Here is a 12,470-nt window from a genome sequence, read left to right as displayed (position 1 = left end):
GACACAACACAGCCAACCAGACAGACACAACACAGCCAACCAGACAGACACAACACAGCCAACCAGACAGACACAAACGGAGAGAATGAGGGACACTAGACCCTGGGTCAGGGCGTTTGAAATTTTCTTCCCCCTTTCCTAACCTAGGTGGTGGGTTCAAGTGCAAGTCCTTCGGATGAGACGAAAAACCGAGGTCCCTTCGTGTACACTACATTGGGGTGTGCACGTTAAAGATCCCACGATTGACAAAAGGGTCTTTCCTGGCTAAATTGTATAGGCATAGATAAAAATATCCACCAAAATACCCGTGTGACTTGGAATAATAGGCCGTGAAAAGTAGGATATGCGCCGAAATGGCTGCGATCTGCTGGCCGATGTGAATGCGTGATGTATTGTGTAAAGCAAAATTCCATCTCACACGGCATAAATAAATCCCTGCGCCTTGAATATGTGCGCGATATAAATTGCATAAAAAAAATCCCTGCGCTTAGAACTGTACCCACGGAATACGCGCGATATAAGCCTCATATTGATTGATTGAAATGCAGAGAAACAGGCACGGACAGATAGAAGACATAGACAGATACCATACCTGGTATTCTAGTTGTGAAATCATCCCTTCATCAAGGAGTGTTTATACTCACGCAAGTCGTATTGTCGGACACTAAGAAAGTCGGCCAGCCAGACAGACAGAGGACAAAGACAGATACCATTCCTGATAGTCAAACAGAACATGGACACACAAACAGGCACACAGCTAACCAGACAGACAGAAGACAGAGATTATGCCTGGTATTGTCGTTGTGAAATCATCCCCTCATCAATTGGTCTGGAACGCTGAAGAAGAAGAAGAGGGACAGACAGAACATGGACAGAGACACACAGCTAACCAGACAGACATGAGACATAGATCATACCCAATATTGACGGACTGTGTGATGATATTTTCTGCTATGGTCTGTTGAGACAGTAATATCAAAATCGAGACCGGAGGTCGAGATTTTGATATCACTGTCGAAACAGACCAATAGCAGAAGATATCATCACACAGTCCGTCAATGTTAGATATATTGCTATTTCTCTGGACACTTTGTATTCACTGTAAAGAAATTACCAAAGTATTTGTCTCAGTTTTGGCTGTTCCATATCCCTCCCTCTGATTATTATTTCTTTTTGTTCACTCTTTTCTTGTACTTTCCAGTATTTCCAAAATTAATGTCTTTTCTTTCAAAAAGTAATTAGTCATTTGCTCAACTAAATTCTGGCATAATTGCATTTTCATATATATTCTTTTGTTTTTAAATGTAGGTGTCTTTTTTTTGAAGTGGGGAAGCAATAAAGAGGTCGTTGATATCAAAATTGATATCGACGGAAATGTCGTCGATATCACTTTTGTAATGAGCTCAGTTCTGCCCAATTGACCAATGGAAATCTACGTAACATATGAAATAGCAATATTACCTGATATTGTCGTTGTGAAATCACCCCTTCATCAATTAGACAGACAGAACATGGGCAGACAGACAGGCACATTGCTAGCCAGACGGATAGAAGACAGAGACAGAGATCATACCTGTTACTCTCGTTGTGAAATCACCCCTTCATCAATTAGACAGACAAAACATGGGCAGACAGACAGGCACACAGCTAACCAGACAGACATGAGACAGAGATGCTTACAGCTAGCCAGACAGACAGAACATGGGCAAACAGACAGGCATTAAGCTAGCCAAACAGACAAAACATTGGCAGACAGACAAGCACACAGCTAACCAGACACACAGGAGACAGAGACAGAGACCATACCTGGTAATCTCGTTGCGACATCTTCCCTTCATCAAAGAGTTCTTTATTCGCACGCATGTCGTTCTGCCAGTCTTTGGGTAAGTCACTCTTCTGCAGCTCCTCTGCTTTCTTCGCGGTCGAAAAAAAAAGAAGGCTTAATGTAAAGGCACACAGTACGGCTCACCATCTCAGATCCGTCCAGGCTTTTCCATTGGATAAGAATATCTCCCCCGCCCCCCCCCCCCTCTCCCCCCCCCCCCCTTGTTCACATGCCAAAACGCTTTGAGGAGGGAGAAGGTACATTCCTTCTCGTACTTCTTTTAACATTTAGTCAAGTTTTGACTAGATGATTTAACGTAGAGGGGGGAATCGAGACGAGGGTGTGGTGTATGTGTGTGTATGTGTGTGTGTGTGTGTGTGTGTGTGTAGAGCGATTCAGAGAAAACTACAGGACCGATCTTCATGAAACTTGACATGAGAGATCCTGAGTATGGTATCTCCAGACCTGTTTTTAATTTTTTTGATAAATGTCTTTGATGACGTTATATCCGGCTTTTCGTGAAAGTTGAGGCGGCACTGTCACGTTCTCATTTTTCAACCAAATTGGTTGAAATTTTGGTCAAGTAATCTTCGACGAAGCCCGGACTTTGGTATTGCATTTCAGCTTGAAGGCTTAAAAATTAATTAATGAGTTTGCTCATTAAAGTTGTCATTAAAATCGATTTTTCGCAAACAGATTTAAAATTGATTGCATCGTATTCTTCATCACATTCTGAAGTCTCAGGAAACATGAATACACGCATGCAGGAAAAAAAAAAAATATGGGTAGCGCCGTATGTATGGCAGCTCGCTTTCCCCGGGGAGAAAGCAGCCCGAATTTCCATGAGGGAAACCTCACTGGACTGTAAATCTTATCCAATCCAATCCAATCCAATCTAAAAATATATACATATGTCATGTTTACTCTTAAAATGTGATCACAATTAACAAAAATAGATTAATTAATCTTACGATTAAAATTTAAGAAATCGATCCAAAAATGATTTCATCTTATTCTTTATCATTTTCTGATTCCAAAAACATATAGATATGATAGGTTGGATTCAAAACAAGCTCAGAAAGTTAACAAGAATACAGAAAAGCGCGCTTTCCTGCTTAGCACAATACGCTACCGCGCTAATCTGGCGTGTCAATATCACTACGTTTTGCACGTGGGAGGTGAGCGATTTCCTTCACGCGGGGATTGACGAAGCTGTACTGTCTTGGTGAAAAAATACAGTGCGTTCAGTTTCATCCCGTGACGGTTCGACAGCTTGACTAAATGTAGTAATTTCGCCTTACGCGACTTGTTTTTCTTTGTTCACTAATGTTTTTGCACGAGTAGATTTTTACGTGTATGGCCGTTTTTACCCCGCCATTCAGGCAGCCATACGCCGATTCCAGGGGAAGCATGCTGGGTATTTTCGTGTTTCTATAACCCACCGAACTCTGATATGGATAATAGGAAATTTTCCGTGCGCACTTGGTCTTGTGCTTGCGTGTACAGACGAAAGGGGGGGGGGGGGGGGGTAAGACTAGCAGGTCTGCACATAAGTTGGCCTGGGAGATCAAACAAATCTCCACCCTAATCCCACCTGGCGGCCGCGGCCAGGATTTGAACTCTCGACCTTCCGATTAGGAGGCCGGTGTCTTATTCACTAGGCCACTGCGCCCGTCTCCTCCTCGTACAATCTTCACCACCACAGATCTTTGCAGGATTTGACATGGAATAACAACATCCGTCGGCTTCGATACGCACCAAAAATCAACAGACTGCATTGGATCCTTTCTTGTTGTACGAAATGGCATTTTATTTAATAAGTGAAACCTAAATCAAATTACACAAAAAAATTAATTCAGGAGAAAAATATCACTCTGCACAAGAAGCTGTTGATTTTTGGTATGTGTCCAAGGGGAAAGGTGCTCGTAAGCCCTGTTTAACTCTATACAGATCTATCTCTTGCGGTTGACTTGGACGAAAAAAACAAAAACAAAAAACCGTTGGTGAGTAAAGAGACAAACAATATTCAAGAACAAAAGGGACGTTTACTCACCAAGACAAAGACAGCACATATCCATTGTCAAATAGCCGCCCCCCCCCCCCCCCCCCCAAAAAAAAAAAAGAACCCAAACAAACAAACCCAACAGTGACAATTGTTGTTGTTGTCTTTCATCGTTTTGGGTGACTAAACATCCCTTTTGTTGTGTTAGCGTTGACTTGGTCGTTCACATAAACAGAAAGGTACCTTTGAATTACGTAAGGGCGTAGTACTATATATATATGGATGCAAAAAAAGAATGGTAGGCTAAAAAGGAATGACAGGGGAAAAAGAAGGAACGATGAGGGAGGAAGAGCACGAGGAAGAACTTACGGGAAAGAAAGCGTGAAGCACAAGAAGCCGGTACCACAAAAAGAAAACCATGTTAGATATAAGTAAGGGGAAGCGGAAGCCTGGCAAAATGATAATGAAGATCGAAGCAGAAAAGTACGGAAGACAGAAGGAAGAAAAAGAAGCATTAGTGTCATGCGGTAGAAACAAAACTTAAAGGTGAATGCAGAGTAAGCACAGAGGTATTCAAGGAATTCAGGATAATGTAACAGTATACAATCACAATCCCCCCCCCCCCCCCACCCACCATCCCTCCCTACACACCCCCAACAAGACCTCGACAAATCTGAGAAAATCCGGTCTTAAATGGGTGCCATAGCCTTTCCGAAACGATAGTCAAAAGACAAAGTATACAACTGTTCTTACCTGCTCAATTTTCCCTTTCTTGGGTGAAGGCTGTTTAAAAAAAAAGAAATAGATACGAATGAATGAACCTTGATTGTAAACCTAACCAATGGGTAGGGTCAGTTCTGAATTTGTTGTTGCTCATACCTTCCTTGGGTAATTCACAGATTACAAAACAGTGTTATCTCTCTCATGCGCTTTCAACGACAACAACAACCACACACAACCATCACCAACAACATTGCGGATTTGCGTGCGCTATCGCAACCACTTGTGGCGCCATAGTTTTTCTAGTTTTTTTTGTTAAGTTTGGGAAGACACAAAAGCGTGCCCTTTTAATCAATATAAGAATAAGATTATCTGACAAATTTGGTGTCTGTGTGTTTGAATATATACATGAAACTAGAACATTGATCTGTGGCATCAAAAAAATAAGACTGGCACGACGCCTTACATTTCACAAATGGACAATAATGAATAGTGTGTTAAACATTGCTGCTGGATCTCAATATGATCACGTCCCCTTGCTTTTTTTCTTAATGTCAAAATAATGTTACAATTACAAAATCTTAAAATTTCTCAACACTAGTTCACATCCAATTTAAGATTACATTCAAATAAATGGGCTTACCGTATCTATCTAACATAGGTTTCTTCATGGACTCTTTCATTTTCTCTTCCTTCCCCTGGATGTCTTCCATTATGGTGCCGACATTAACAACAACAACAGCAACAATAACAACAGCAACAACAACCGCCACCACCACCACAACCACCACCAAGAACAACAACAACAACAACCGTCACCACCATATCAACCACCATCAACACCCCCACCAACACAACCACCAACAAGAACAAGAACAAGAACAAGAAAAACAACAACAACAACAACAACTAAAATGCAGACTAACGTTTTCATACGAAATCACTTCTGGTGCCATAGATACTTGTTCCTCCTCTTCCCCCTTTTCCCCCTCGGTGTCTTCCGTGATGGCAGTGATGTTTGCGTCAGGCTTCTTTGCCTTTCGTCTGAAAAGAAAAAGGATTGCATGCAGAGAAATGTATTCGATGCGCATATAACAATTCGCTTTGCAATATCAAACAATATCGAACAATTCAGTAGATATTAAGATCAGGTCAGGTAAGGGATGGACAGAGATTTAAATGAACAAAGTCAATACAGTGCGCGTGTATGCAAACACACACACACACGCGCGCGCGCACACACACACACACATAGAGAGAGAGAGAGAGAGAGAGAGAGAGAGAGAGAGAGAGAGAGAGAGAGAGAGAGAGAGAGAGAGAGAGAGAGAGAGAGGAGAGAGAGAGAGAGAGAGAGAGAGAGAGAGAGGGAGAGAGAGAGAGAGATAAAGAGAGAGAGAGGAAGAGACTGGCAGGCAGATTATATTTGCGATTTTCGTGTGTACGCCATGTATGCAGATTTGTGTATGTATATTAGTATTCATGTGTGAGTGTATGTGTGTGTGTGTTTGTATGTATGTGTGTGTGCCTGTACTGTCTGTATGCGTGTGTGTGTGTGTGAGTGTGCGTGTGTGTGTGTGTGTTTGAATGTGTATCTGTGTGTCTGTGTATCTGTGCAAGTGTGTGGTGATAGCATGTGTGTGTGTATGCGCACGCGTATGTGCGTGCGCACGCGTGTCAGTGTGTTTGTTTGTGACTGCATGGATTTAAACGATGAATTTGCTTTTATACTCCTGTTCTTTTTGTGTCTTTAATGATTGTATTTTGGTTTTGTACGTGTGTATAATAATGTCATTGTAAAGCGCTTGGAGCTTTTAGTTAAGCGCTCTATAAATTTCCATTATTATTATTATTATTATTAAACAGAAATCGTATCTCCCGCCAAAATATAATTAACATTTCCCTTGATCATGTACCAAAATACCGCTGGAGCTGTGTGCGGTATGCTAACATGGACCAACACAGAATCTTTTTCAATGTTTTTACTTAATCAAAGACAATGTCTTGATGTAAAGTACCAAAGAATTCTCCCTCTCGCCGAGACTAATAGACTTCCATGTAGGCTTTTAACATAATTAGTTCACGTGCAGGACCTGATATGTGAGCCTGATCGAGGCTCCCGCTTTCCCGCCCGGACAATGATACAAATTAATTCGTAAACAAATTATGGTTTTTGACTCGTCGCAAGGTCCATGAAACTTGCTATAACTTTAACTCGATAGATGCCTGGGATACGACTGAAAGCCCTGGTAGCTCCGTACACCTTGATATGTCAAGGACAGTAACTTTAAGACAATTAAACAACCATTCCATCCATCAATCAATCGTCCGTCTGCAGTGACATCTTCGCTACTTACGTGTCCAATATTTCTATTCTGAGCTTGGTGTACATTTGCCACAGTGTAGTGTACTGCGCCAGAAGCATGGCAAACTCCCTCTCCTGCACAGTAGTTGGACAACACATCATAGACGTCAGTGACATAAGAAAAGAAGCCAACATAAAATGTTTGAATAGTCACGGAGTTTATTCAGTACTTTACAATACCAAGTAGATGTCAAACATTTACACGCGGGCTTGGATCATGGATGGTCACCACTCTCAAATAGCGTTTTGCGCCGATGTACAGAACTCCGGACTCTACAAGATCTTCAGAATGATTGTAATCTATAATCATACAGGCGGTCTTGGCCAGTTTTCAAAAGCGCCGCAAGCCATTTGAGCTATGGTTTTGCCTTTTTGTGTAACCTTGAAAACGAGGGTAAAGTAATGTTTTTAAGTACGTAATGTGTAGGTGTCACTGCCTTGGGGATTTGGGGGTTGTCACGTTTCAATATATCACATAAGGTGGTTATGAACGGTTAGTTACTACTAACTAACTAACCACACCACGATCCACTCTCGCAGTCATACAAATAGATAGAGTCAACAAAAGTATAAGTTTCAGACGCCCGTTTATGTACCAACTCGCCACCTCCCTCGAGACTTCACTCCAAAAGATGTTTTACGTTCAAAACGTAAAATATAGGTCACTGACAAAAATGCCAGTTAAAGTTTAGAAAATGATAATAACACGCTGATCCCGTGTATAGATAGAAAATATAGCTGTCTGTAAAAGTGCTTGTTAATACAGGTGTCACACACCCCACGTTGTCACTACTCGAATGTAATCATAAATACACAAGATGACAAGGCGGTATAAGGGCGCTATGACAAGGTGCACTTAGCTTTATGCCACTGAGTGGGCGACCCGTGAATAGTCTATCTCCACAACTGCTCCGTTGAATGAAGTCTTTCTTTCTTTCTTTATTTGGTGTTTAACGTCGTTTTCAACCACGAAGGTTATATCGCGACGAGTTGAATGAAGTGCCGGTTGGCGTTGAACGAAGCAGGGAATAGTGGAGATATCAGGCGCCTCACTCAGTTGCTGAAGATCCTCCCTGTAGTCTACCAGAAAATATAGCAGACGTGTAGTTGGTGGGACGACGACAGCGACAGCAACCACCAGTACACCAGAACACCATGTTACAGCATACCCGCAAGACAGGTTACGTAGCAAGTAGACAGGTTACGTAGCAAGTAGGCAGGTTACGTAGCAAGTAGACAGCAGACTGCCACAAAAAGCATCGGTGCACTAAACATGTCACGCTACCCTTCACACTCCACCTTTAAACATGTCACCTTTACATATTTCATCGAGCACGTGGGCCTGCACAAACGAACTTTTAAAACAACAAATCAGCCATTTTCCTTCCTTCTCTCCATATCTGCAAAAACCATATACAGATTAGTTTTTTAGCGTCACAAAGAGCTCGTCGCGATATAACCTTCGTGGTTGAAAACGACGTTAAACACCTAATAAAGAAAGAAAGAAAGTCACAAAGAGCAAATTATGCGCTAACCTGGAAAGAACAACAGAGAGTATTTCATTCCACAAACACAGACTCGTTAACACCGTTAAATAACGATTTATTACCTCAACTGCCTAATGTAGGTAGCTCGCTTTTAAGCGAATCCGCTCCCTTTTGAATGGCTTCCGTTCGTCAACGAAAATACCGCCATCCCGCTCTTGCGCTGAATACTTTATGCGTTGGAAATCCTCCCCCGCTCAGCGAAGAAACCTGACGCCTCGTCCGTCAGACAGCATGTAAATAGTGAGAAGGTGGTCTCTACTTGAAGTTCCTAGAAGCCCTACTGTACAAGCAGAACGGCACGTTGATATACAGTGAAGTAGTTAACATGTTGAAGTCCTTCAAACTCGTAGGAAATAAGACACCGACGCTTCTCTCTCGCTGCTGAGTTTCGAGTGTGCCGTTACATGTCTCAAACAGACAACCTTGACAATATCACGTGACTCACCCTGTCACGTACCCAGTTCAGTTACCGTCAGTTTTGCCCTGACAGCAGAAATCACCCACGTGAAACCCTTGCAACACGAAATCCCCGTGTTTCGGCTATGCTCGGTCAGCTAAAACCCCAGCCGTTGACAGAATGCACAGGCGCTTTCTGTCGCAATTCGAGAAAGGCACCCCATGCCCACAGAGTGACACTTTCTCGATCCATGTCACTAAATCGTGACAGGGGTAAGGGAGGGATGGGCTTGTTATAATAAACACGGAAAAAAGATCAAGCTTTACTATACCTTGTTCTTGAAACCTTCATTCGCCTGACTCCAGTTCGTTAGACCAGACGGCATTCCCTCCAAAACACCGTTCTTTCAGACAGACAATGGTACGACGTCTTCTAATATTGGAATTCGTTACAATAGTAGGTCATAACAGCAAACCAGACCTCATACCGAAATAGTTGCTTTTGCAGAAGCGGGTCACATTTCTGGCTTGATATCATTCAGGTTTTTTTCTGTTAAAATTGTTGCATGTATTATTACTATTATTATTATTATTATTATTGTTTTTATTACTAATATCATTATTATTGTTTTTATTCAGATGTCGTTTTCTTTTAACACATTATCCGTTTCGGGCCTTGTAAGTACCTTTGTGCAACCACGAAAGTAAACTCACACTGAGATGACTGCGAACTTTTCCTATGATCTTCCTGTAGGTTTACTGACTAACTGGAGTTTCCAAATTCACATTGTGTCCAAATCTGAAACTGAAAATCCTCGGAGGCCCAAACCTGAACAAACATTACAAGCGGAAAATTCTGACACATACCTATGCCTGAAAGTCAGTAATTAATAAACTGTTCTTAGTGGAGCGCTCAAAGCAGAATTAAGTCAATATTTGAAATCAGGAAAATTGGCACCCCTGCACAATCCTCAGTCTTCGCAGACACAAAAACGGATAATACCTAAACCTTCTGTCGTGTAACAATTGTCACTCTAGCGCTACCTTTAACGTAGAATCCAATAAACGAGTCTGTTCTTCCTTTTCCTTCAGTTGTCTGAGAGCGTTGGACACAACATCCTGGAAGTCGTCAAAAGCTGGAAAGCAAAGAATCCCAATTGTCAGCTATCGGTTACCTGCATGTTCGGCAAACAAACACACAAAAACATACACACTTTCGTGTGAATTCAAATCACCCCGCCCTTATAGTGCGTGATGGGTTTTATCAATGAACACCGTGGAAGAGGAGGAGAGAAAAATTGTCATAAGGTTTATGGATAATAAAGGAATTGGTTCTGATGAAATACCACCTATTGAGTATAACGGTACACCTTATTATGATAATGAAGGAAAGGCAAACATTTTTAATGAATTGTGTCTACATGACCCCATGTTTTTAGAATAGAATCTTGTTTAAACCAAGAGGAGAGGAGAGTTTTTAGCAGATTTCTCGAATGAGTGCGGTTGTCAAGTGATCACTCCCCTTGTTCTCTCATGTTAATACACCACTAGTGAAACTTTAATCCCCTATCTGACTTATACCTTGTGTCCAAAGATTTTCTCTGTATAAAGTCTGTACATTTACCTCCATTCCAAGACTCCTTCTGTTGTGATACTTACAATTTTACTTACAATTTTAACGGAGATTTCATTGTATTAAAACACACACACACACACACGTACGCACACACACACACACACGTACGCACACACACACACACACACACACACACACACACGTACGCACACACACACACACTGGCACACACACACAAACACACGTACGCACACACACACACACACACACACGTACGCACACACACACACACTCTCTTGACAGATACCTTCTTTCGCATGCAAACCATCTCGTAACTCAACAGTGATCCGCCCAGGCAATTAACTAGGATATGAGCACACATGACACACGAGAATCATGTAGTCTGACTTCTTACTTTATATTCTGTGCTGAGTAGGATTTTTTGGGTTGAACAAAACTGACACCTGCCAACAAAAACACAAAAAAATAAAACACAAAATCACAATGCTTCACAGAATGAAGGCATGCTGTTGATTCTTGGTATGTGTGAAAGTTGAAGGATGCTCTTATCCTTGAAGGATGCTCTTATCCCGTGTAAATGCCTGGGCCTATAAATTAGATGGTTATCACTTGTCAACGACTGTTAACACAAGAAGGCATTTTCCTTTAACGCGCTTGTCTACAACACTCAGACACGTTCATACATGGCGATTCACTTACTTGGTCGAACACGTCCGTGTATATCATCAAGAACGTCGTCCACTTTCTCGCAATGCTGCAATGGAGTTTTATTTTAATTATACAAACAGGAATAAAACGACACGGCCGGGGCTTCAGCCTTTGCACTCCCCGGATGCGTTCCGTAGAACAGAACATCGTTTTACGAAATGAGCTTGAAAAAACAAACACACAAAGAAACGTAACCATACAAGCAAAGGTACTAATAGTCCAAATGTTACAGTAACACGAACAAAGCCAAAACATATTACCCCCTTTACTGAAACCATTACCTGTGTCAAGTGTTACGGTTTTACGTGTGAAAGATGTAAGTCAGTCGTAAAAAACACAATTCGCATGGGTTTGTTTGTTTATTCGTTCGTTTTGGATGATTATTTGCTGTGGCTTTTGTTCTCTTTTGACCCTGGCACGAACCTGACAAAGGATTCACTCACCGTCATATCACAGTCAACCAGACCCTCCAAAACCTCGGCGTGGTCGGTGAGGTTTTTCTTCTTCAGTTCGGTGACAGTGTTGTCTCGCATGTCCATGAAATTCCTCAGGCCCTTCTCCACGCTGTCCTGCAGTGCAACCACCTGGGTTTCGATGGGAACGTCTTTGGCTCGCTCATCAATGATTTCTTTCCTAGAGTCGGCTGTTGTTTCGTCCATGGGTTCTTGCAGGTCGGTGGTAAAAACTTCCTCAGGAGCGTTGGTTATCTGGGACAGCAAGCTTTGGGCCACTTCAGCACGGACGTCATTTCCCGTTTGGCCCTCTTCCCCTGAAAGGCCTCTGACCAGGGGCTCGCTCAGACTCGAATCTTTGTCAACCTTCATCTGGGCTGAAGATACTACCGCTGCTGCTGGGTCCGCGTGCAATATCTGTTGTGTTTTAATTCTTTCATCACGTTTTAAAATCATCTTTTCAAGTGTCGCTGCTGTTAGGCCTATTGCTACATCGTCCTGCTTTTCAATGTCCTGGCCTTCTAATATCAACAGCCGCTCCCTGGGCGTGGTGGTTTTTTTCTTGGCAGATCCTATCCCTTCTCTGGGGTCGTACTTTCTCGGTTTGGGTCTGACAGCAATTTTTACGACGCGCTTGTACTTGGTGAAGCAGGACCCGGAAACTAGGTCTTCTTCTGTTTTATTGTCTGAGTGTTTTCTTTCTCTAGAAGATGATAAACCAACAAAACAGTTGACAATCAAATTTTTGTCGCAAGGTTCCGTATTCATGAACCGGCAAATGGTCATTTGGGGGGCCGGAGGGGAAAGACCTACACTCATCAATGTCATGAGCAACTGCTGTGCGCTCGTAATATTACACAC

The 12,470-nt window shown here is 42.2% G+C and overlaps 1 protein-coding gene across 4 annotated transcripts in view; it reads right to left on the bottom strand.

The window, feature by feature from the left end:
• LOC138958806 (uncharacterized) overlaps window positions 1-12,470 on the bottom strand; it is a 46,705-nt gene that overhangs the window by 25,563 nt on the left and 8,672 nt on the right. For all 4 annotated transcript variants that reach the window (XM_070330099.1, XM_070330098.1, XM_070330100.1 and 1 more), the window contains 8 exons: window positions 11,601-12,312; window positions 11,149-11,203; window positions 9,897-9,988; window positions 9,185-9,256; window positions 6,902-6,984; window positions 5,474-5,591; window positions 4,581-4,610; window positions 1,807-1,914 (listed from right to left, as the gene is read on the bottom strand). In XM_070330099.1, coding sequence (XP_070186200.1) covers window positions 1,807-1,914; window positions 4,581-4,610; window positions 5,474-5,591; window positions 6,902-6,984; window positions 9,185-9,256; window positions 9,897-9,988; window positions 11,149-11,203; window positions 11,601-12,312 — 1,270 coding nt within the window. The remainder of the gene's footprint in view (window positions 1-1,806; window positions 1,915-4,580; window positions 4,611-5,473; window positions 5,592-6,901; window positions 6,985-9,184; window positions 9,257-9,896; window positions 9,989-11,148; window positions 11,204-11,600; window positions 12,313-12,470) is intronic.

The sequence above is a fragment of the Littorina saxatilis genome, linkage group LG2, assembly GCF_037325665.1.
Source record: "Littorina saxatilis isolate snail1 linkage group LG2, US_GU_Lsax_2.0, whole genome shotgun sequence".
NCBI lineage: Eukaryota > Metazoa > Mollusca > Gastropoda > Littorinimorpha > Littorinidae > Littorina > Littorina saxatilis.
Note: the sequence above shows the minus strand (reverse complement) of the source record. Positions and strands in the feature narration are given on the sequence as shown.